At 44.2% G+C, this 27,357-nt stretch overlaps 1 protein-coding gene across 1 annotated transcript in view; it reads left to right on the top strand.

Moving 5' to 3' along the window:
- LOC138491711 (arylacetamide deacetylase-like) overlaps positions 1-27,357 on the top strand; it is a 196,484-nt gene that overhangs the window by 66,613 nt on the left and 102,514 nt on the right. The window contains exon 3 of the mRNA XM_069618393.1: positions 6,183-6,252. Coding sequence (XP_069474494.1) covers positions 6,183-6,252 — 70 coding nt within the window. The remainder of the gene's footprint in view (positions 1-6,182; positions 6,253-27,357) is intronic.

Raw genomic sequence — 27,357 nt, forward strand, 5'->3', positions numbered from 1 at the left:
TGGTGGTGGTGGCTGTTGCAGAGGAGGAATGGCAATGGGTGTTGCCATTTTTAAGATGAATAGTGGTTTTGCTACTATTCTACAAAGTTTTTTCATTGAATTTCATAGGTTTTTATTAGTGCAACTTAACCATAACCTCCCTTTAACAAAGTTTTTTCATTGAATTTCATAGGTTTTTATTAGTGCAACTTAACCATAACATCCCTTTAACAAAGTTTTTTCATTGAGAGATAGAGAGTGGCAGACAGACAGACACTAAGGAACATGGGGAGGAGGAAAGAAGAAAATATAGTTAAAGCAATACACAGGGTGGCTGATATAGAGGAGTCCAGTTGACTGATGAACTATGTCAGAGACAGACATATTAGGATGAAGGGGTAATACAGGAGACTCAGATTAAGGATAAAGACAGGGATGAATGGGGACTGTGATGAAGGAAAGAAACTGTGAGAACAGGCTGTGCAAGGAAGAAGGACTGGGATGAACGAGGAGGACTGCAATTAAATGTGTAGGAATGTTATGAAGAAAGAGAACTGTGATGACGTAGAAGTACTATAACAGAGGATTGGGATGATGAAGAAAGACTGTCAAAAAGGTTAGGGATTGTGAAGAAGCACTGTGACAAAAGATGAGGACTGTTATGAAAGATAAGGATTATAATGGAGGTGATGTCTAGGACAAAGGAGAATTTCTCTAATGAAGAAGTACTGACAACGGAGACGGACTGAAGATGGGCCGTGATTCAGGGGAAGTTCTATGAGAAAAGAGGACTGCGATGAAAGGAATTGACAGTGATGAAGGAGAAGGACTCAGATGGATTCAACAGATTTTTACAAAGAAGAAGGACTATGATGAAGGTGTTTATAACAGAAGGAGGACCACAGAGAAGGCATTTAATAAGGGAAAGGGACTGTGATTAAAGGCTGTAATGATGGAGAATGACTGACAAAGGACTGGTATTAAGAAGAACAGTTTGCAGTTTAGAAAGACTGTGGATGCACTGTGATTAAGGAGGATTATGATAAAGGAGTGCAGTGATTAAAGATAAGCACTGTGATGAAGTATAAGGACTGCGACAAAGAACAATGATGAGGGATGCGGGAGAATGACTGTGATGATTGACTGTTACAAAGGGGAAGGACTTTGATCAATGAGAAGGACTTCAATGGAGGACTGTAACAAAGGAGACATACTGTGATGGACAATAGGAACTATGAGAGGAAACTATATAGTGGAAAGTGACTGTGAGGAAGGAGGAGGACTGTGATGAAGGACTGAAAAATGACACAGGATATGATAAAGTATAAATAATATGACAGAGGACTGGGATGGTTGAGAAGGACTGTAACTATTGTGCTAAAGCACTGACAAAAGAAGAGTGAATGGATGGAAGTTAACTATTATAATAGAGATGGTATCTATGACAAAGAAGGACGATAATGAAGAAGATGGACTGACAGAGGAAAAGGACTGTACTAAAGAAGGGCCTTGATGCAGGAGAAGTATTGTGAGAAAAAAGAAAAACTGTGATAAATTAGAAGTTCTGTAACAAATGACAGTGATGAAGAAGAATGACTTTGATGAACGAAAAGGAAAGTGACAAAGGAGAAGCACTAAGATAAAGGAGGAAGACCCTGAAAAGGGACTGTGATGAAGGAGAAGGGCTGTGGTGAAGGTCTCAAGAATGGAGAAAGATTGCCAAAGGACTGTGTTGGAGATTAAATGTGAAAAGGTAGAAGGGTTGTGATGAAGGAGGACAGTGAGCAAAGATAAGCTCTGTGATGAAGAAGGATTGTGATGCATGGAAGGGTTTTGACAAAGAACAATGATGTAGAATAATTACTGATAGAAAAGACTGTGATAAAGTAGACAGAATATCACAATGCAGCTATTGTGATGAAAGACTGTGACAAAAAAGGGGAACAATGATGAAGGATTGTGTGGGTGATGTCTAGGCCAAAAAAGGACTCAGATGAAGAAGAAGGACTGAAGATGGGCTATAATGAAGGAGATTGATGGTGAAAAGAAGAAGGATTTTGACAATAGAGAAGAGCTGTGACAAAAACCTATGAGATACTTATTACGATGGGTGATGCCTTACCAGTTTTCCCTTGGGTAAGACACTTATCACTCCATTATTTCTTGCTTCAGAAGTGTACTTCTGCGAAAAACGTTTTTTTAAATAATTGGCTACACTATTGAACTTAGCACCTTAACGACTAATCAGATAGGATTTATCTTTAACAGCCAGCATCAAGAGAGGTTTTGACTTTCTGTATAGATAGTGGACAGCAATGAAGACATACATTACTTGATATTGGTGATGCTCAAAGCGATCAAGCATTGGTTTATGTTTATACAAATTAACAACCACTCAAAGATGGATGAGAAGTATATTAGTATAAATGATTATGCTCCAGAATGTGCTTCCTAGTAAGATGCTTTTTGTCTTTGTTTTTAATAATTGACTACACCATTTATTGAGCACCTAATTAACTACACTGATAGGATCTATCTTTAACACCCAGCTACAACAGACATCTCCACTTTCCAAATAGGTATTGGATAACAATTGAGATACAAATCAACCTAGATTGGTGATGCTCAAAGAGGTCAAACATTAGTTGATGTTTATTCAAATTAACAACTACCTATTGAATGATGAGAAATACATAAGTATAAATGGTTATGAACTAATTATATGATTGAACAAAAGCTTTACTTTGGATATGTATCTTTGTGAAAAACTATACATTTTTGAATCATTCTGCAGTACTAGTAATTATATGCTTTTGAAATCTTTCTTTAGATGTGATTGAAATATTGAATATGCCCCTGAAGAAGAGATGTTCTCGAAACTCGTTGGGCCTTTGAAAAATAAAACTACGTATGAAGATTATAAAGAATTATGTCTTGAGGTTTTCATTGAAGACCAAAAATTGTTGTTTTGCTAATTGAAATAATTGAAGAACTTTGTTTATAAAACAATACACTTGGAGTGTGAACAAAATTCAACCTAAATTGTTTAGCTCACGTATTGAGCTTATGAAAGTGTGCAGGGTATGGGAGTTCCTCCATTAGGAACTTATTCTGATTGACAGTTTAGGATCGACCAGAAGAGGTGGTTAAGTCAGGTGTTCATGGCTGTACAACCGAATCATAGCATCATACATTAGATTTAGGTCCGGAGAGGCATCGACCGAAGGGGCATGACTGTACGAGGGATGCAGTAACTTTTTTGTTAATTAGAAATCAGGTGTTCTGTATGGTAGGATAATATAAAAATTCTAGCCTAGATATGTTTATGTATGTATAATAGTTTGACTTTGCACATTTGTTTTTTTTCTATGGAAGTGAGGTTACCTTTGAAGTTCTGACTTTTCAGAACTCAGCAAATTGATATTTGGTTTGAGTGTGAGGGTAAAGTCCTCCTGGAGAAGTTTGGCCATTCAGTTGCCGATTTGGGGCTAAAGCTTGCCTACATATAGCCTATATTTGTCAGCCTTGATGGGGTAAATTGAAAGTACACTGTGAGCATATGTGTTTGGATGGTGTCCACACAAGTTATGAGTCTTCTAAGGCCTTTAGGTGATGATGCAATGGACCTGATTCATGGAATTTTTAACACAGTGCAAAGTCACTGACTTTGCACAACAAAAATACATTTTGCACATTTATTGATTTATTTATTTGTCCACTTGTGATGTGCCGGAGCCTGCAGGCATCAGGGCGCAGAGATATAAATAAGAAAGAAAGATAACAAAAGACAACTGAGGTCATGAAGTCAGAGAATACATTACTTAAGATGTTAGTTTTCAACCCTTTCCTGAATTTCAATAGGTTAGTTTCTGCACGCAGTACTTTGGGAAGATTATTCATGGGTAGCAGATTGTACAATGAAAGATCTGACCATCCCGCTAACCCGCTTGCCCCAAGAAATTTATAGACAGACCCCATCACTCGATCTGGTAGTTCTGGCCGAGTGATGAGCCTTGACATAATCTTTCATATAGTCGGGGGCTTGGCCATACGAGCATTTGTGAGTAACTGTCAGGACCTAAAAGCGAATCCGAATTTCCACCAGAAGCTAATGAAGGCTCCTTCTATGGAATTAAATAGTTTCTTGTCTAGGAACATTTTTAACTATACGTACAGCATCGTTTTGCAAGACATGGAGGCGCCTAAGGCTGTTTTTACTAACCCCGATCATCAAGGCATTACAATAGTCAGTCCTTGGCATTATTAGGGCACAGACAAGGGTGGCACAATTGGTTTCTGAGACAGAAGATTTAACCAGTCTTAGAAGCCTAAGTACATATCGGGCTTTGTTGTTGACACTCTCAATGTGAGCATCTGCGTTCACAGAGGATTCAAAGATGAGGCCCAGTGTTTGAACCTCATCAACAGTCTTGAAAGAGTAGTTCTCAATGGGGAAACTTACATACCGAGCATTACATTTGTATCTGGCTTTGGGTGAGCCGTATAGCATAAGCTCAGTTTTGTTGGCCTTTAAACACGTCCCATTATTAGCCATCCAATTCTGAATTGAGGCATAAACTTAATTAACAAGCTCCACATCCTCTGCATACCAGCCGTTTAGCTCAAAGACAAGCTCAATCTCATCCGCATAATTGGTAGAGGGAACACCCAGCCTGTCCAAGAGGTCACAAAGAGGGTGGCAGTATACCTTAAAAAGAGAGGGGGACAAGCAGGTACCCTGTGGGACACCACATTGCCCCACACTACCCGAAACAAACTCCCAGTCAAAAAAGATGTAATCCATGCCATAGCCTCAACCGAGTAGCTATCTTCTTTCATCATGCTATTAAGCGATTTATCATGGTCAACAAGGTCGAAGGCTGCTGACAGATCTAACAACATCAGCAGCCCCGCCTTGACATTATCCATAATCTGAAGCATTTCAGTTTCCATGTTCAATAAAGAGCTCTCTGTGCCGGGGCAATCAAGCTCTGAAACCTGATTGCCTCGGATGTTTGCTCCAGATTCTTCCAGATGTTCCTGGAACTGGGATGTGGCACATTCATCCAAAGTTTTCAGCAAGAAAGGGGCATTAGAAATGGGTTTGAAGTTGGAATCGACCTTTTCATCCAAATCTGCTTTTTTAACAAAGGGGTCACAGAGACTTTCTTCAGGGCCCCGGGGACGCAAACATCAAAACAAGCTTGCATTTATAAGATCCACAGGAAAATGAAGGAATAGCTCCTTGTTATTAAGAATCATTTTGGAAGGAGGAGCCTCTCCCATACAAGTTTCATAATGATACTCAAGGTCTCTTCTGAGATACTTTTGAAACAGAAATGTGATTTAACACCTTGATTCCGCTCTTTGGCAAAGCCATCAAAGTCTATGTACTCCATTCTTGCTAAATTAGCCGTAATCTGAGATTGCGCTGTAGCAATTTTTGAGGCAAAGGCCCTCTAAATATCTTCACAGTAAGCATTTGGAGGGTTAATCTGATGTAACATCGCCCTAGGATTTTCCAGGTCCCTAAGGATCTGGAAAAGTTTCTTGGCATGAGAAATTTGATTATCAAAGAAAGTTTCCTTTGCATGCAAAATCTCTGCTCGGTAGAGTTTTTCTGATGATTTCCATTGGTCCCTATTTGCACCCGATTGGTCCTTCAGTCAAGCTCTCTCAGCTCTTCTCTTTTCCTTTTTTACAGTTCTACAGAGCAACAGAATACCATTTCTGGTAATTCGTTTTTCCCTCACAGACTTCAAAGTGACAGGGGCTACGTGGTTTAACAGCTCAGAGAAGTGACTATCAAATTCTGAAACCAGATAATCTGAGGATTTGGGAAACCCAAGTATGGCATTTCCGCAGAAGTAGTGGATATTAGACGATGTATCAAAGCAATACAAGTTTGAAATAATACAGTGCTGGATAAGTATCCTTGCAGTACACCTGTGACCAGATATATTTGCCATGTAAAATATCTCCCAAAACAATATTGATCACAGATGTGAGATTTACATACAGATATTTCTGGATTAAACCTCCCTCTCTAACTACCAGGGAGTAGGATCAAAGTTACAATCATTTGGGAAATATGCAGAAAATCAAGCACCAAGTAAAGGAAACAGCAAACACCTGTCTTGTTTAAATGGCATGATGTGATTAATGTTGTGTTGACACGCATGTGGCTTTTCACCTCATTACAGCCATGAAGCCGTACGATCTTCTTTCAAGATGGATTGCCGACAGGCTGAATGCAGTTGTTGTGTCTGTTGAGTAAGTTGTTTAGTGTTCATTAGTCTTCACATATTGTCTTTGCTATTTGTAGTGTACTCATGTTTAACTTGTGGTTTTCCATGCACCTTTTTAAACATGTCGCTCATACAGTTTTCTCCATCTACAAAAAAACACTCAGAAATTGGTATTTGTCTGTATTATAAAATATAAACAAGAAGGGGCCAAACACTGTTTCTGTGCTCATGCTTTTGTTGATGATCCCGTGATTTGCATCTGTTAACTTCGGTTTCCAAAGAGAATAGTTACACATCACCACCAAATTGCAATGTTTTCTTTTGGTATGAAATGATAAACACAGGTGTCTTTGCTGCTGCTTCCTGAGAGGCAAAAGACATGTTAAAAAGTGATTTTCCGGGCCCTGATTGTAAGTCACCCGAGGGAAACACTTGCTTTAAGCATGTGCACAGATAATGGATGGCCAATTTGTAACAAACCACTGATCCACTGATAGACTCTGACAAAACACTCCCAAGGCGATAGCTACATTTCCCATATCAAAGCCAAGCCCCATGCACAGTTCTCGGTTCACAGCAAGCTGCTCCCCAATGCCTACAAGAACATATCCAGCTGAAAACGTTTGAGGTGAGCTACGGGTCAAACATTAGAGCCCTTGGAGAGTGGACATGCATCTACCATCCTCTACAAGGTTTTTCAAAATGCCAATTGTTCTTCTGCCATTGGGACATGTTAAACATTGTTATTTTTCCTGCACTAGAAATCAGAAACACTGTTGTAGTACTGGGTGCTGGTAGAGAGACAGGGGGGTGGGCGTACGTGGGTGCTTTGGAAAGATGGGGAGAGGTTTGCACCCCAAAATGTGATCTATAATATTATCAGATCGCCACATTTTGCATTGATGATCCCCGAATATTCGTGAGTCACATAACGGGAAATTAAGTTTGCCTCCGTCTTTAAATGGTGAAATGACAATGGTAAAATGCAGAGGATTTGTTACATAGATCTCGATTGTTGGGTGTGAGATGATTCAAGCATTGCACAAGAATGTAAAATGAGAAAAGCTAAAAGCACAGGCTTTACAGTGCACCACTTAAAAGATTCAATTTCTTCTAGTGGCATTAAGAGAAACAAGTTGGCAGTGGATTTTATATTAACTAGATATACCTCACGCATTATATATCAGTGTAACATGCTGGTAGTAGTGCACCCAAATAAAAGCATATGTATAGTGCAGGAGAAGAAGCAATAGGCTATGTATTTAGGTGGTTAACAGGAATTAGAACAGCATGGAAAGAGACTTGTTGGTTATTTGGAGATAGACAGTGCCATCACTCGTGTCCTTCAGGAATGTCTCCATCACACTAAGGGATCCTTGTTCATAGTGAAGGTGGTAAGGGTGGTGAACTGGATAGCCCAGTCCTTTAAGATGAGTAGCAATTACCCTGGAGATGGATGGGGATGCAGATTTTTATTCATACATCAATGATCGAAACGACTCAGGTAGTTGGCAAAAGGAAGACTGTTTTAAAATCAATTATCTAAAACAGGGAGCATAACGAACATCAACGAATTCGCTCAATCCTCTTACTCAAACATTCTTAGTAAAAAGAAGATTTTATAAAGAAACCTCATCATCAATGAGGTTTACATATGTGTTACTAACCTCATCCTACATGGCAAACTAAAGAAACCTATGAGTATGGGTGATTGGTTCTGAGTGAACATCTAAGTATATGATCGATACTAGTCTAAAAAAGTGTGAATATGTGATTGGCTACTTAAAATCAGGTGGGGCAACTAAGCCCCCCCTACAAATGACCACTATAAACATCACTAAATACACGACGTCCCATTGGTTACGCAAACTATAGGACCCCTAATTACACAATCCTCTACAATTGGTTGAAACTGTGTGGGGTACTGGGCTTCTGAATTGCTAGTGTTTGTAGTGCTCAGCAAGCAAACAAAACATTTCCTCAGTGCTCACAGAAGAAACAGATCATTGGCCTTCACCATCTCCAGTATGCTAATTTCTAGGAAGGAAAGACATTTTGAGATACAATGTGTTGTGAATCACCTCTTTTTAAATGTTTACAACAGGGACGTCCTTTCACCAAAATGCCTGGGGTAGCGGAAGTGATATCACACAACCCTTGACCTCTGATGACATCACAGGAAGTGATGTCATTTGACCCCACCCCAAAGTGATATTGCGGGAAGCGATCGCACACAACCTTTCACCCCTTGACAAAACAGGAAGTGGCTTCACATAGCATTGTTCCTAAGTACACTACGAAAAATATGGTTACTATATCACTATAATGTGATATAAATTTCATACAAGAATGGATCGCCATATGTATCAATAAGATCATTGTGAATTGGCCCATTTGACCAAATAACTGTGAATGCAAGCAGACGTCCATGGCCAAATGATAATGATGTGTTACTATATAGCACTTAGGCGCTTTATATAGAAAATATGTACATACAATATCACCACCTGTGTTGGTACTTACTTATCGACCTCAGAAGGATGAAAGCATGTGTTGAGATGTTTAAGAACAGACTATACCAGTGAATCACTCCCTGAAATGGGCCTGAAATAAACATTTAATGAGTCTAGCAATTATTGTAAAGAATTCCAAAAAGACACATTATTTGGTATTCCTAATCTTTCCTATTTAGGGTCACTGCTGAAAGTGTTAGACTTGTGGAACCCATGTTAATTTTTTTAAGTGGCCACTCCAGAAGCAAAGATCCATATGGCGCTGACCACAGCCCAGGCATGCATTAAATAAAAAGAAAGGGGGGCGCTGTTGCGCTCAAAGAAGAAGGCCCCCTGATTGTGTGCTCCGTTCTGAGAGGCGTCTTCTGACTTTAATTCTCCTTCGGTGCCCTTCTAAACCCTGGGCCAGCCGCCTGATCCGGTGGTTGGGTGACCTGGCCGTGTGCTGCCGGAAAGCCGCCTCTCCAGCCGACTCCACTGCGGAGATCCAGCGTGTCTGCATCGGGCCGGGAGCTGGCGCTGCTCTGTCCCACACATCTGCTCCAGAACCGCGCACCGGTGACTCTGGGGATTTCGGGCCTGCTGTGGGGGAGGGGCGCTGTGGGTTGCAGCGTTGTTCCTCTCCCCTACTCCCTGTGGAGCCGCTGTGGCCGTGCGCAGGCATCGGTCCCCTGACTGCGACCTGGGGGCCTCCCCCTGAACATAGAACACTCTGCTCCGCTGCCCCTCCTGGGTGGCGTGCTGCCCTCCGGCACCTCTGGAGGGTCCGGTCCATGTGTCCTCCGTCTGGGGGCCCACCTCGAGGGATGACCCTGATCCTACCAGCTGCGGTGAGTCCTTCCATGCCGCCAGCTGCTCTGAGCCTCTCTGACCGGCTCCTACCACGGCTGGCGGCGCGCTCTGCTATCCCTCTGCTCCTCCGGGCACACTGTGCTCCCACGGTCGCCTACTGGGAGCTGCTGGGGGAACACAGACTCCTCGGGCACTGGGCCCCCACACACCTGAATTCGCTGGCAAGTTCCCCCATGGCTAACTCCTGGACTGGGCCCCCCCAGACATGGTCTCTATGCTCTCTCGCTGTAAAGCACCTATGGGAAGACTTCACTACAACACTACCCCTGCCTCCCTGGTGCCCATACTCATCAGCTGGGGCCCCGGCCTTCTGGGCCCTGATGGGATGTGACGGGGGGTGCTTCACAGTGGTCATCTCAGCAGCGACGCACGCCATCTGGACTCCCCGCTGCATCTAAACATCCTGGGACACGAGGATCCCCGCTCTGTCTGCTGTGGCACTGCCTGACCGTGTATACCCTGCTTACCCCTCGCCTGCTTCCGCCCTCCTGGCTGGATGCCTCTGCCACCCTCACGGCTGACTCAGGGGTGGTCCCCCCGGCTCACCCAACCACACCAGAGCACATAATCTCTACTGTTTGCACCTCGGGCTTGGCGCACTGATCCCGGTCCTTGACCCTCATCTGGGATCATCAAGACAATCAACACTGCTGTGCTCACCTGCTGGCTACTTGTGCCCTCGCATTGCCGCGGTGAGGGGTAGTCCCCCCGATCACCTGATCCGGTGATCGCTGTCGACCAGAGGCCCCACAGCCTGCTACAGTTCTGCATTCCCTTTTTTGACACTGAGGCCCTCTGGGTGCCCACAACGCCTCGAACAGCCCCTCTGTCCATCCTCAGTGTCCTGCTCTCCCCCCGTCCTGCCCTGGCACCCCCTCCATCCTCCTGGACCTCTGGGCCTACCCTCTTTCTGCTGTCATGACCAAGGGGGCTGGAAAGAAACAAGGCTCGATCAATATGTTTACCAAAACCCCAGCAGGACCGGTGGGGGAGACGTCCGAGCAGGAACCATCCAATTTGTCGTCCTCAGACCCGGCAGATTCTCAAAAAATGTTGTAATACATCTGGGAGGGCTTCACCACTCTCCACAGCAAGCTTGACGACATGAACGGCACTATCTGCTCCATCAAGGAGCATATAGAGAGGACCGATGGGCGGGTTGCTGAAATCGAGACACGAGTGAGTACCACCGAGGATAACTTGAGCTCCCTCAGGGAGGAGGTTTCCACACTCACCGGCCGTGTCTCCGAGGTCGAGAAACAGAAAGAGGACCTCGAATCGCGCTCGCGACGCAACAACCTCCGCATTATCGGAATACCCGAGGATGGCATAAATGAACCCATGGAAGACTACGTCGAACATATGCTATTGCAACTGCTGGACACTCCAAAGCTCTTCCCACAGTTCGCAATCGAGAGAACCCATTGTGCCCTCACAGCAAAACCCAGACCGGGCGCACCTCTGAGACCTATTATATCCAGAGTCCTAAATTTCCGAGACCGTGACACCCTCCTCAGAGCGGCGAGGGCCAAGGGAGAACTCCTTTTGGGCGCAGCCAGGATCCATCTATATCCGGATTTCTCGGTAGCAGTCCAACAGGAACGTAAAACCTTCCTGGCAGTGAAGAGGAGGCTGCGAGACCCCCAGGTCAGATACTCCATGCTATACCCAGCCAAATTGAGAATTGAACACTCAAACCAGGTGTACTTTTTCACAATCCCTGAAGAGGCCTCCAGATTCATCAACGAACACTTCCCAGGTTGATCCTCTTCTGCAACACAGCTTGCTGATACTGTGTCCCTTGCCTGTTTGTTTTTGGCCTGGGGCACTGCTTCACTGAAGAAATGGCTACTGGATGAATGAGTGTCGGAAGGGGCCGTCCCCTGCCTGCGCGCCTTGGCTGCGCATGACAGGCACGCACTGGTCCTTGTGTTGACTTCACAATCTCAGGGGAGACTCTTGGATTTATAGTTGAATTCTCCTCTGTAGTGTTTACCCATTACTGTAATCTCGTTATGTGTTGTTGAACCCACATACTGTCAGGATCCGATTGACTGAGAAACTAGTCATCCCAGTCTTTTGCAAATTGTTCCCTATTAAGCGTCCGTGCCTCGCCTACCCGGGATGGACTCTACCTGGGTGGCGCCCGATACCATCACTAGGAAACATGTTTATCCTTACATTGCCTCCCGTTTCGGAGCATTGCCGCCAGGCCAGTTCACAGGCCCCCCAGGCGTTGATGCCATTGGTTTGGATTTGGTTGTTTGGTTACGGGGTTATCATTCCTATGATTGGGGGAGGGATGTGGGAGGTGGTGGGGGGAGTTGGGTTTTATGTTAATAAAGGCTTGGTATCCACAAAGGAGGTAGAGTATAGGGCATTATGGAACCAATGGTATTGCAGATGTAACTATGCTGTGCACTGACCGTGGGGGGCACCGCTTCATTTACCCGCAACCTCCAATGACTTCCCCTGGTCTGTTGAGTGAGGACACCTTGGCATTCATGAGTTGGAATGTACGGGGCCTGGGAAATCATAAGAAAATGAGGCTATTGCAGCTTCAGACCGAACGCCCTGGGGGTAAAGTCTTGTTTTTGCAAGAACCACATGCCTGCACTGAGTATTGTGAAAAGTTTGCCAAAATATGGGGCCCTCAAAGGTATTATACTAACTACTCTACCCAAAGCCGTGGTGTTATGACCCTGATTCACAGGAGCCTTAAGTTTAACCCCATAGCGAGGGAGTCCTTCAAATCCTATATCAGAGGTATGGCTCTGTCCAAGGAAAGCGGTATCCTTAAAACTATTCAAAGGGAAAATGCTGAAAGCGAGGCTATGCTGTCCGCACTGGAAGCCCAATGCACGCTACACCAAACCCCTGAAATCCTTGCGTCAATCGGTACAGAACTTGATACCCTGTGCTCCCTTGTGGACCCTGAACTGAGGTTTTTGAACAGCCCCGGCCTCACGAGGAAATACGGCGAGGGTGAACGCCCGAGCCGCCTCCTGGCTAGAATACTCCGCCGAGAGTTCGGTGCCCCACCCATACCCGGAATAGAAAGATCCGACGGAACCCTGGTCACTTCACCCTAGGATATTAATTCCTAATTCCTCTCCTTCTATGAATCCCTATATGCCCAAGCGGACAGCGCCACGACATCGGAAATTGATCCCTACTTAGATAATCTCCCTCTCTCGATTCTTTCCCCCGAGATCATTGGCTCCCTCGAGAATCCATTCACTCCCGGGGAGTTCTCGGAAGCCTCGCTCTCTTCAGGTAAATCCCCAGGATCGGACGGAATCCCTGTTGAATTTTACAAGCATTTCAAATCACTCCTACTCCCTCACTTGATGGCCCTTTGGAGGAGTCAGTGGAAGTAGGTCAGTTCTCCCCCTCGCTCCGTGAAGCCATAATAACCGTCTTACTAAAACCAGGTAAACCTCCCACTCAATGTGGCTCCTATCGTCCACTTTCACTCATCAATTGTGACGTCAAGATCTATGCCAAATTACTTGCCTTACGCCTTGCACCCTACATGCCACACATCATTCACCCTGACCAAGCGGGATTTATTCCGGGACGCTCCACCTCCCTGAACCTGAGGCGCCTCTTCAACATTATAAGCAGGGTGAGCCCAAATGTCCATGCGGTAGCTGCAACACTCGACATGCAAAAAGCTTTCGACTCTGTCTCGTGGAAGTACCTCTGGCGGGTGCTTGACAAATGTAAATTCGGCCTTCACTTTCCTCTCCTGGGTCAGGTTGCTCTACTCCAACCCTGTAGCCAGAGTATGCACTGAAGACCGATGCTCCCCCCTCTTTCAAATAGCTAGGGGCACAAGACAGGGCTGTCCCTTTTTGCCCCTGATCTTCGCTGTGGCAATGGAGCCATTTGCAGACATGCTCTGCCAATGTCATGCACACAGATCCCTGCGCACCACCGGTTCCTCGGATATAGTTTCCTTATACGCTGATGACGCCCTTCTCTTCATCCGTTCCCCTGATACTAACCTCTTTGGTCGAATCTCCGGACTTAAAGTGAATTGTTCTAAATCCACATTGTCCCCTCTCACTGCCAGCACACCCCCTCTCCCTGACACCCTGGGATTCACTTGGGCCCAAACTGTCTTTACCTATCTAGGCATTGTAGTGTCACGCCAAACTGAACGGGTCTTTGAAGAGAATTAACAAAAATGCCTCACAAATCTTAAAGTAAAGTCACAGGGCTGGAGCAAGCTTCCGATCTCACTGGCGGGTAGGATAGGGATACTGAACATGGTGGTACTGCCCCAGCTCCTGTACAGATTTGCCAATATCCCACAGTGGCTGGATAGCGGGTTCCTCCATGCGCTGACTCGTACCCTAAATACTTTCCTCTGGCACTCGGGCACAGTCTGCCTTAAACTCAAGACCCTGGCTGCCCCAATGGAGGTGGACGGCATCGGGGCCCCTGATTTCCTCGCGTACTGGCTGGTGGCACAACTCCAATACGCCGCATATTGGTTTAACACATCAGACCCCCCCACCCCATGTCAGGCTTGAAAATCTATCAGTAAACGACGTGACATCGGTTCCCTGGTGATTACACCCATGCCGATGGTATTAGACTCACTCGACCCGGCGACCTGCACGTCACTGGCCCTATCCAAAACGTGGCAACTATTGGGCATCACCCATCCCTTTCACGGTAATCTACCACTTTGGAACTTCCTCCCAGAGGTCCCACAAGTGCCTCCCTCTATTGTTCGCCGGTGGGCTGAGGCGGGATATGAGTTGCTCCGGGACATTTTTGAGCAGGACAATTTCATAGAATGGCCTGACCTCCCGATGTCCCTGAGGTAGAGACCTTCCGTTTGGCTTCAATATTCATCCCTCCGGAAAACCCTTAAACGTAAATACCCGAGTTTCCCTGCGTTACCACCTGATGAGTCTGCAATTACGGTGCTGTCCTCACCCTCCCCTATGAGGGGCAAAGTCTCCAGACGTTATACTCTGGTGCCGACCAGATCGCCCCCTGCACTTTTCAAATTAAAACATACTTGGGAGGTCGACCTTGGACTCGAAATGACCGACGAATGGTGGGCCCATGTGTGTGCACGCATCCATGGGGTTTCCTTCAACTCCCGCTTCAAACTGATCCAATTCAAGTTACTCCATAGGTACCACTACATCCCGACCAGACTGCACCGTATCTCGAATGACCTCTCTCCGAGGTGCCCCAGGTGCGGCTGCGACAACGCTGGCTATATCGAAATGATCTGGTCCTGCCCCCGCCTTACTCAATTCTGGAGTACAGTATGCTCTAATATGTCAGCTATCCTCGAACACCCTTTCACCCCATCCCCAATGAGGTGTCTTTTTCATGACTTCCCAGAGCTCCATCGAGATTCCAGGAAACTGGCTGGCCTTTGCATGCTGCTTGCAGTACGCTCTGTCCTACTCTGCTGGCTCCGCCCTACTACACCTACTCATGCACAGTGGCTCAGGGCGGTCACATGGGCTTCAGACACCGAAGAATCCTGGGCAGTACAACAGCCAGCCCACTCCAGGCCTAGAGATATCTAGTTAAAGTTTTGCTCATTTATGTCTTTCGACGATGCAGATTCAGACCCTGCATCTCCAGCCCTCTCCTCTTGCCTCTCCCCTTCTACCTCCTGAATTGCCTACCCCCTTAGCCCTGTACCCACCTTGTATGTATCCCCCATGTTTATAAACTGATCTTTGTATTCGCTCTACATATCTGCTCTGTCTGCTTTGTTTTGATTGTATATGCCTTATGTGTTACTCACCTGTATCTGTGCTGCCAAGCTAAATAAATAAAAGTAAAAAAAAAAAAAAGTATGTATTTTGCTTTTTTTTTAGGGGTAGCAAGGGAGACCCCAGGGGTAGCAAGGGAGACCTGGGGGGTCGCATTTGAGACCCCTGGACATCCCTTAATGACGTCCCTAGTTTACAATGTTTATTTCTAATGAATACTTCCAGTATATAGTGTGGTCATAATGTGGACAATACACCTTTCTAAATGAGCAAAGCACATTATCCAAACATAGACTAACCATATCAGTTATTTTATAATAGAAAAATAGCATTGCTTGATCAAAAGTTTAGGACACTCAAGTTGTACTCTTTTGAAATATCCTTATGAGAAATGTGCAGTGCACAAATAGCACCAATGAGGAGTTTTGGCTGCTTTGCATTAAATGAAAGGATTGTTGGGAACATAGGAATGGCCGCGAATGTTTATATTTCACAAATGCATATGCAATAAAATCATTGTATTATGTACATAATGGAAACTGTTTCAATCAAAAGGTATGCTTTTTTAGATAATTTGATAACATTAAAACTTTTCAGAAACGAGTGAGGTAAGAATGACCTTCAACTCTTTTGACATTTCTTTTCTCATTTGAGACAGGAATTTCAATTTAACCAAGTGCCAGTGGAAGTGGTTGTGATATTACATTCTCAAAGACTTACAGGAATTGGTCTCAGAGGTTTGTTGACACAGATTAAATCACAGGAAGTAACATCATGTATGACAAAGAACTACTACAAGGGAATACTCATGAAAAACACGGTGCTACTATAGCTGACAAGATGTTGTGTTAGTTACTAATCATAGATAAAATAGTTTGTTATCTTGATATATTATAAGCACACCTATTATATGCCAGCGCTACACCAGCGAACCAATATGGGCCAGAAGCGCACATTCAGAAGCCAGTACAGAAAGATATAGAAAGTTGCTGACATCTTGTGCATGTTATAGCCTTACACACCATGTATAACCAACACATTCTAATTGCAACTTCACCTGCACAGGTGCTAGCATGCCATTCAAGTGCAGCCTCGGTGTCACCATACTGTCATATCGTGCACTGGAAAGAATTGTTCACTTTCTAGTGAGTCAGAGAAGGCAAATTAAAAATGTATTTGAAAGCACAAGCATCTCAAGGCACTTCTACAGGGGTCAATCCGTTCTGTTCTTGTTGCTGTTCAACATCTACATTTGCCCAATAACATCAGTCATCAAGTGACACAATGAACATTTCCAAATATGTGCAGATGACACCTTGATTTATTTTAGAGGTGAGGGTAAGTCAGAGATTTTCAGAAACACATCTCAATGCGTCGAAGAGCTCCAACAAGTGACGGGGAAAAGCTGACTTTAAAACATAAGTGCTGTTACTAGCATGCAGTATCATTCACATCACTCAGTTCACAAGAATGTTGTTATTATAGAGTGGCCCCACCCAACAATGCTATGACCAATGTACAGAACTTGGGGATTATGCAAAACTGAAGTCTTAACTTCATACCTTACAGAAAAAAATACCTATGCATTGTAAGTGTTGCTAATTTCTCATGGCTATTGATAATTTGCATTTCTACAATGCAACCAATTCCACCTACTGTTTTTAAAAGGCCTCAAGTGGTCAGATCTGTACAAAATGCAGGCTGTCCAGTAAACTGAGATGTTTCCCTGTTCAACTTCCTGCCACCTGTTAAAGGAATGGTTTGGTCAGAAAAAAAGGTTGTCCCTATGGTTCGGCCATGTGCTTTTAATTCGATCGATCGTACAAACATTTCATATGCACCTTACCCGAGTTTTCGTCTCATGAACACAAGCAAAATCAGGCAGCAGGGCACGGCCATCTTGTGCTAATCTTATCACTTGCCGCATCACCCTGGGTGACCTGTGTTTGCGGCATTAAATCATATCCCCTGCCCCTGAGCCTGACATCACCAAATCATTTATATTCTCCACATCTCTCCGTGACGTTGCTGGGCAGCGTGGCCAAACGTGCCCAGTCGTCACCTACGCGACTAGACGCGTAACCCGGAAAACAACACACATCGCCTCATAGGGCGGCGCGTCACAATTAGGAATATGAAACTGTACTTTAAAAGGAAACAACAAGACTGTACAATTGGTAAATTGGTAAAGAACATTTATTTCACATTAAATGATTCGATTACAATTGGCGTGTGACCGAATCAATTAAAATAGAACTTTTATTCTATACCGCGTACGGACAGATTGGACCTTGTCTGTCGTTTAATAAATCCGCAAATGTTTATTGTGAGTCACGCGCTGTTCCTTTATGGGTACATAGGGTGTTTGTTTTAGGTAATAAATCCGCAAATGTTTATTGTGAGTCACGCCCTGTTCCTTTTGGGTACAAAGGGTGTTCATTTTGGGTAATAAATCTGCAAATGTTTATCGTGAGTCACGCCCTGTTCCTTTTGGGTACACAGGGTGTTCGTTTTGGGTAACAAATCTGCAAATGTTTATCGTTAGCCACGTGCTGTTCCTTTTGGGTACACAGGGTGTTAGTTTTGGGTAATCGAAGCACTTCGGTCGCACGGTGAGTTGCAAGGCTGGTGCTTCAACTTGGCACTAGACCACCGTAAAGGTTGTTATGTTGCTCCTTATTGCCGGTACCGCGTACGGACAGATTAGACCTTGTCTGTCGTCCCAAAATACGGTCAAATAGATCCAGCGATTGACATGTAGCTGCAGCTGGCGGTTGAAGAAGCCATTGGTCGGGGTCTGGAATAGATGACAATCGCAGAACGGCACGATGTAACTGTTTGCAAAAGATAAAAATTGAAAAGTGTCTCAGTAGCTGATCTTTATTACAATTATTCATTTCCTTTATTAGCGTAGAGGTGACACAATGTGAACTGAGAGAATACAACGTGGAAGATCAAAGTACTCTGCTATTTGCTTCCGCGGATAGTGCAAATGAGAATGTTGAGCTCTAAACCTAATGCGTAAACTGGGGCAATAAAACGAGGTGCAAAAACAATATAATGGTTTATTAGTGTTGAGCCAGGGAGAAACGAGTGGTGGTCTACGTGCGTCTCGATGCTGGCCTGCCCCTGTTGCCCGGTAGATAGGAGTACTAGCACTTCATTGCAATATGCCAAACAGAACGAACAAGTACAATGTCACCCATCAGTAACGGTCAGCTATTCTTATTTTGATTAGATCTGGTATGAAATAGTCTAAAGAGAAACTTAAATTACATTCGCAATTTCCATTCTCTAGGCATTATGCAGACCGTGATGCAGAATCCTCCGTTCGTGTCAACGTTTTCTCATAAACTGAACTTACATGTAACTAGGTGCAGTTTCGGAATGGGCAACCTAATCATATCATACATTATTACACCCCTCTTCAATTCAATCCCTTTCGCAATGGCCCTGCCTCTCAAGGTAAAAAAACAATAGAACCTTATACTGTGCGAGGGACGCGTGGGGCCTCACAGCTCCCAAGCCGAAACTCAAAGCTAGCGACCTTCACTCAAAATGAACATACATTCCTACTTTGCAACATCCCGTGTCAACGCATCCATGATAAAATTAATTTTGAAACATGGGCTCAGGAAATAGGGGGCCGCTCGTTCTTCGTGGCGCTGCTCAGCTGTAGGTGAAATTTGCCAATAGGGCCTCCACTGCTTATTTCATGGGCTCCTACCACATGGCATGTTTTCACAGTCGGTACTTCTTGCGTGCCTAGAATGTTTTGTGGCCTGTGTCTAATCCCTTTTGTAGGTCCAGCAGTTATTCAGCTTTTTGCGGAACTTTATTGCAAGTCAACTGCCAAAACCCAAATATTCTTACACACTGTTACCCATTGTTCATTAACACTAAAAATGAAGGTTCCGCAGTATCTCAACTAAACTGTGAAATGTGAAAGCAATCGTAATAATTGTAATATATTTTCAAGATAAAGGACTGAGAGGATAGATTTCAAAAGACAAAATGCATACTTTATACAAATTATAGAAACATTGGTTTGCAAAAATAAAAACAGACGGTAATCATTTCAACAGGGATTTCAACGATTTAACAAGCTCTGCTCTGGGTGGACATGGTACGCTGGCAATGTTTTGTGGCAATGTATGTGTGCTCGGAACAGATTTGTGCGTGATTCCATGAGTATGCATCTCGACGACATTAACAATGAGAACTTTCACAAAATCGAATTCCATTTGATCATATACTGGCTTGACCACCCATTTTTTGCTTCTTTTTGTAAAGGCCATATTGTAGCGAAGCATCCCCAAGTTTCCTGCAGTCCTAGATTGTTCCCGGCCCACATTCTCATTATGTGCTAATACCGCTAGTAAAGTCCTGCATTTCATCCCCTGGATGCCAAAATGCAATCTCTTTGGCCTGTACTTCTGGCACATATTATGGAACACCTCCAAATCTCCTGTATGACAGAAGTCTGTGAGTCCCTTCAGATCTCTTGATAGAGTTTTCTCAAACGCAATGTGTGTAGGTGAAGATGGTATCAACCACTTCTTCTTCCGTGCCTGCTCTGGGGACAAAGGGCCATGTTCACATTGGTAGAAATGTTGGTTTTCTGTCCAGTGGTGAAAGTTGGAACAGTGGTGCATCAGTGAGCACCATTTTTCCAGTAAAATTTCCACAGACCCATCACATGTTTTGGAGCTCCACCAAAGATGGTTGCTGAAAGACTGGGACCATTGAGAAATACTTTCAAAACCTTTTTTTTCCCCTGCAGCCGAGATTTTTTTATTAATCGATTTGGCAACATGCCATACATCAAATTGATGTTTAATATTTGGATACTGCTCTCTCATTGTCTTGGCTATTGAAACGTGTCTGTCCGTGGCTATGAGGTCGATTTGCATTCCCCTCGATTCTAGATCTTCCGGTGATTTTATAAAACCAAGTTTCTCCATGGCCACCGAGGATTTACATCGGGACACCTGCACAACCACCAAACTCACAATTTTCTTACTTTCCATGTCCTGAAGATGGTAGGTGCAGTACTTAGCAGAAAATCCAGGGCTGTCACACTGTCCATGGCCGGCTATCCTGAACCGTTTGTCTGGGAATGTACTTTCAATAGCCAATTGTTCAATTTTACAAGCTTCATTAATGGCAGGGAATAGATAATAACGTTGGTATTTGTAGTATTGCGTTTTAGAAATGAAATGTAGTCCCACAAACTGAAAGAAACTCAATGGGCCTCATTACGAGTCCGGCGTTAACCGAGGCGGTAAAACCGCCTGGTTAATGCCGGACTCGTATTACCATTCCGCCTCCGTGATTCTCGGAATTACCGGGGCATCACAACCCCGGTTTACCGGGAATCACGGAGGCGGAATGGTGTAAATCCCCATTCCCATTGAGTCCTATGGGACTCAATGGGAATCGGGATCATGGAAACACCGGCAGCATCTTGTAATGCTGCCGGTGTTTCCTCGTCCGCCTACAGGCGGGCGGTGTTAAACCCGCCAGGTCAGACCTGGCGGGAACATCACCTCCCGCCTGCAGGGGTCGGGATCAGGCGGTCCGGAAACAACGGTGGCGCCGGGTTTACCGCCACCGTTATTTCCGGACCGCCCCGGTCCTAATGAGGCCCAATAACTTTGTGAAACTAGAGCCACTGAAAAGTAAAGCTGCTGCACACAGCATCAGTTGAGCCGACCATGAAAATGCTTTATGTGACTTTTCACAGGTGGCATGTATTTTTAGGTTACTGCCTTGTGTTAGACGAGTCACGCTCACCAATAGCTTTCCATATACTTCCCCTCCCACTGAATGCACACAGTTCAGCATCTTTAGAATCTCCATCAAGCTGCTGTCGAATACTATGTATTTGGCCTCTTTTATTATACTGTCATCTGGCAACACTGTTGTTTCGGACTGAACCATTGTGGACATATCAACCAAACCGGACACACTATAGTCGATATCTTTGTCTGTTTCGTCGGTCAATAGTGTTAATGCTTCAGTTTCTGTCATTTCAACATCTGTTACTTGACGATGGATAGGAGAAAACATCAATGTGGACTGTTTTTTGGGGGGCATTTTTTTGACGGGTGTCGATTGTGTCAAGTGGTCATCGAGTAATGTAAAACTATCTTCTATAAATTCAATTGCGTCTTCCTCTGGCGGTGCAGATGCATTGTAGCAATGGTCCAAGAACACTTTGCTGGAATTGCCGGTCTTATTAAATTCATTTTCTGGCCATTGTACATAGGCATCTCGAGTGTGAACACGACGCGCCTCAATGAATAGCACTTCCATGGTGAAAACAGTTTGGCAAGCAGCATCTGTCATTTGTATCGCTGTCTGTGTCTGCATAGTCCGTACTCGATTGGGCAACTACAGGACAGATAGTAAAAGGGATGTTCAGTCTAAATCCAACATACAGTGTTGTACAATTGACATAAAAAAAGCATATAATGAAGGCATTAGCACAACACTTTTGCCAACAATAGAAAGTGTTTATAACTAACCTTATTTTTATTTCTTTTCTTTGAAACCATCTTTACTCTAACATCAGCAAACTGGCGAACCGACTCTGATACACATTCCTCCGGTTCAATATACGGATCTTGTATGCATCCCTACAAAAAATAGTATCCATTTAAAATAAGTCATTGGCAAAACACATCTAATTAGACCGACTTTCTTTTATTCGATGGTATTGTCAATGCGCATACCTCTGGCTCTGGAGAAACTGTATGGTCTGTTTCCGGAACAACCGCAATTGATAATGTAATTGTATCAGACTTTGCAGCATCTCCCTGAAACACAGTACTTGCATTAGTAAGGTCGAAAAGATTGGAAACGGGACAAAGACGATAAAGGTACATATCAACAGTAAAGTGGCAAAGAAACATTGTGCAATGCAATGATAGGTTGGGAAAATATGATCTGATTATCTCGTCCAATTGAGCTATGATGGCCAATACCCCTGACACCGGATCTACTACGAGGGGTGTTCGGATTGTAGTGGACGCTTCAGCATCTCCCTGAAACAAAGTACTTTCATTAGTGAGGTTGAAAAGATTGGAAACGGTACACACAATTTGGAAAGACGACAAAGGTACTTATCAACAGTAAAGTGGTAAAGAAACATTGTGTAATGCAATGATACGTTGCAAAAATATGATCACATTATCTAGAAATCCCTACATAAAACTAGTCTGGAACAGAATAGCTAGGTAAGATTACCTGATACTTGCTCTAATTAGTTGATAACTCCAGGCAACACGTGGATGTTGAATCTTGTTCCTTCATATTCGGTGGATAGTAATGGAGTGGTAAAGGGAAAGTATTATTCGATTTAGAAATTCAAACATTACAAAATGACATGTAAGGAGACTGAATACTAGACAATTACACTTATTGAAACACTTAATATAGCATAGCTATCCGTCCCCATAAATTATTTTTCTATCTGGGTTCTACAAAATATGGACTGATAGCAAAAAAACTCAATATTTCAGCAGCTATTCAATTACATGAATATGGAAAGTACTATAAGTGGAATTTACACCGGAAATACAGGCGTAAAGCTAAACCTGTGGCGGCATTTTCACGAGTAAAGTCAGAATAGCATTTGGGAGCAATTTACGAGTTGCTCTCGGTTGATTCCTTTGTGTACAAGGATGTGTCTTACATAACCGGTGAGAAATGCAGGCTGCAGATGCGGTATCGATGACCCCTCTTGTCCTCTAAGACTTGGTTGACTCTACTTTCAAGGTCTTCCAGTGGATATCCGCAACGACTGACCCATTCTCTTATTCCATCAACAGTTTTAGGGAATACATGCATTGCAATGCCTTCGGACTTGTCATGGGTCTTCGAAGAGCAACCGAAAATAGCACATGCATGCATTGTTGTAAATTCTGCAAACTAAAGGTCAACATTATTAGAAAATGATTTTGCATGAGCATGTGAGAAAGAATGAATTGGACCATACATTTTTGGATGCACGCTTTCTTTTGGGCACCACAGCAAAACCAGTGCAGTGTGTGCGGCTGTATAATAGGATCAATTTCACAAACGATTCATTGATGTGTTGAAAATCAGAACATGTTGCTTGTCCCTTGAATGTTCTATCATGCACGAAAATGAAACATGCTTATACTATAGGCACGGTCCGCGAAGGATGCAATAGGATTAGGATACATGTTCTTACCTTGACCAACAAACAGTTGGATTCAGCAAACAGAGTAATTAGTGGAAGGAGAACAGGGAGATGTTCACAGGTATCACACTGACGAGTTCACTCGATGCGGTCACAGAGTAGCACGTTCACAAGTTGACTTGAGTTGCTCAAAAATGTTCTCATGGTAAACATCCAGTGTTCTATAAAGAATAACAAAAAGGGGTGTGTTTTATATGTCGTGGTATTATGAACATTGAAGGGGCGCGGCCTGCTTCAGGGGACGCCTGCCTGGAGACAGGGGGGTCTGAGGAGGCCATGTGAGCAATGGCTCCTGGGTGTGGGATACCTTTTGAAGTGTACATGTTGTTTGGCACCTTGGCCCTTCGCGCCCCTGACATCCCCCCATGGCAGCGCACATCCACTAGCGCGAACTGCCTTTGATAGTGGGGGGTGGGATGGATGGGCCGGGAGGCGTGCAGACAAGGCACCGAAACACTGCTGAATGGAGACACACTTATGTGGATTGCAGGGGCACAGCCTGCTTCAGGGGAGGCCTGCCTGGAGTAACGGGGTCTGAGGAGGCCATGTGAGTAATGGCCCCTGGGCGTGGGATACCTTTTGAAGTGTACATGTTGTTTGGCACCTTGGCCCTTCGCGCCCCTGACAGCCAACCATGGCAGCACACATCCACTGGCGCGAACTGCCTTTGATAGTGGGGGGTGGGATGGATGGGCCAGGAGGCGTGCAGACAAGGCACCGGAACACTGCTGAATGGAGACACACTTGATTCACAAAAAAAATGAAACACTATAGATAAAAAATATGTTGTGTTTTATTTGTTTTCTTATTTTGATGGCACAAAAATACTACACATTGTAAATGTCTGGTTGCAGCTCGGCAAGAGAATATCCACTGTACTGACCACTGTCGCTGGGGAAAGTTTGTCTAATGGCGCCAACGACACAGGCGGGTATTACTCATCGAACGCGGTGTCCAAGCCACCCATGAAGCCACCATGTGTACGAACGATAGGCCACCAGCCGGTACCACCTATGAAAGAAAAAGATACAATCTGTTTTTAAATGACCAAGATAAGTGTATTAAACCTTAGTTGTCAATGACAATTCTTGTATACAATGGCATTTTTGCCAATACAAATGCTAACTAGACACTGCACAATATTGAACGACTTTTATGCGACTATTACTAGAGAATTGCAAGACTAAACGGATATGACAATGATATCTTGAAGTAACGAGAATATAGGGAACAACCGTGAAATAGTAGTGGCCTAACTGACATCACAACAAGACTACACTTACTCATTGCTTGGATTACGAGGGCGAACTGTTGTGCAAAGTTCGTGTATAAGCACCATCAAAATCCTCAACACGGACCGTGTGAGACAGACTGCCATGAAGTCTGGAATCTCGATAACACATTGCGGCTGTGGATCGCCTTGCGATATGTAGGACAAGCATCCAGAGTTTTCTCGGCAGCAGCAGTTCTCCACCTCGGTTGGCATTAGCGCGCACCGATTGCAGGTGCACCAGGTGGAAACACCATCCATGCGACTAGGCTCAGGCTCTTCATCTGTTGAAACGTCCGCCCAACTGTTGTCCAAATCCCCATTGTCTACAGAGCTTGCTCTTTCCAGTAATTCCTCCTCGAATACTCGGGCTCGTACAGGTAGGGCATTATTGTTGCCATTGTGTGGTAAAGAAACGAAAACAAATTATAGCGATGGTACTGGTATCTGTTCACACGGGCTACAAGCACCGAAGGTAGCTGACCACAGCACAGAAACAAGTCACAGAATACTCAAAGAAATACAACGAGAGGAATGAAAAAGAAAATCTGCTGTTGTGTGTTATGAAACGCTGTTTATACTTGTCGAGGAAAGAGGCTTCCTGCCGTTTCCATGGCGACACGTCATTAGCTGAGGCGCAGAGAATGTTGACATGAGATATGCTTTGGCGTTGTGAAATGGGCGGTACGTGTCTAGTGATGTCAGGCTCAGGGGCGGGGGATATGGTTTAGTGCCGCAAACGCAGGTCACCCAGGGCAATGCAGCAAGTGATAAGATTATCACAAAATGGACATGCCCTGCTGCCCGATTTTACTTGTGTTCAACAGATGAAAACTCGGGTAAGGTGCATAGGAAATGTTTGTACGATCGATCGAATTATGATTAAAAGCACATGCCCGACCCATAGGGACAATAATATTTTCTGCCCGAACTATTCCTTTAACCTAAATAGGCAACTATAGTTCACTGGTTGGAAAGGGGTTGTTTATATGCCGCTTATTCCCAGAAGAGCACATTCACTACCTGTGAGGAGCTTAGCTTCCAGATCACCCTAAGCACCCCTAAAGGTTTGCTGGCAGGGCCCAATGACTGAATGGGCTGCACCATGGGGGCTGTGATCTCTGGAACCTTCCTCCTGAAAGCTATCCGACACTGGAGGTGCCTTCAGTGTCATTCACCTCTCCCTTCTATAGGACCCGCCATTTTCACAATTCCTGCTCTTCATGCAGAGCACTACCTTGAAACACCACTAACTGTGTTCTTGACAAATGATTAAATCCTTCATTTATAATCAGAATCATGACCACATTTTCCTTTATATTTGGAGTATCAAAACTAGAAATATCTGGTAAATATGCAACCCTTTTGGCCTCTTCGTCTACATCTTTTTTCCCGGGTGAGATAAAGTCAGTTCTCTTACTATGTGCTGCACATTTAACTATTACAATGGCTACTGGGAGTTGTAGTGCCTTGATAAGCATGTCCAATAATGTTGTGTGATCCACTGGAGTGCCGTCCACTCAGAGGTGGCCCCTCCTTTTCTAATGTGCTAGCCCTGCATGCATGATTGACGTCACGTAGGAAGAGTCACTGTAAACCATTACTACCTTCCCTGCATGTTACTCGAGCACAACAATAAGCACTACCAATTCATTTGCGTGTGCTGAAAAGTGAGACAGTAGTCTTGCACTTGCTACGACTTCAAACTCCGCATTAGCTCTGTGTCTTGCCACAGCTGAACCTGAATGCCTTTCCGCAACAGTTTGATCAATTTTTGAAGATCTGTCAATTAAGAGAACCCCCCCCGCTAAAGCATTCGCCTTCACTCTTGTGATATCATTATAGAATTCTTCGTAGTTTGAGTAATAAAGCACTTGCTCACTCTCTGTCACAGGTTCGGCTACAACCGTGGCAGCATTCACTATTTTACACCTGACTATTTTAATTGCTGGATTCGATATAACTACCACATATGAAGAAGCCCTCTGAGATGTCAATGTACCCTTATGTATCTCCAAAATGGCAAACAAACCATGCTCAATGAACAACGTCAGAGAACACCCCATCACAATGCTGGTAGACTTCTCAATGGCGAATGCGGCTGCTGCCAGCGATTGTTCGCAAGGAAAGTATCCTCTCATAACTGGATCTAAAATTCCACTATAATATGTCAGAGGTTTGTTCCCCAGTGTGGTCCTCTGTGTAAGCACCGCTGTCATAACTGTCCCATTGGTGTGCAAAAACAGGAAGAATTCCTCAGAATAGTTGGGAATTCCTAAAACTTGAGCAGTACAAATGGCTTTCTTCAATTCTTCAAACCCTCCCTCCATTTCCTCAGTCCATTCTATTTTTTTCCTTATTCACTTGTGCTTTCTTCAGAGCCTGCAAAAGGGGTCTTGTGTATGAACTATAGTCAAATACCCATGCTCTAACATATTTGCAAAATCATCCCAGAAACTGCTGCATTTGCTTTATTGTTTGCAGTTTTGCTGTTTTCATAATCGCCGTA

Source organism: Ambystoma mexicanum, chromosome 10 (genome assembly GCF_040938575.1).
Source record: "Ambystoma mexicanum isolate Mex_15411 chromosome 10, UKY_AmexF1_1, whole genome shotgun sequence".
NCBI classification, from domain to species: Eukaryota; Metazoa; Chordata; class Amphibia; order Caudata; family Ambystomatidae; genus Ambystoma; species Ambystoma mexicanum.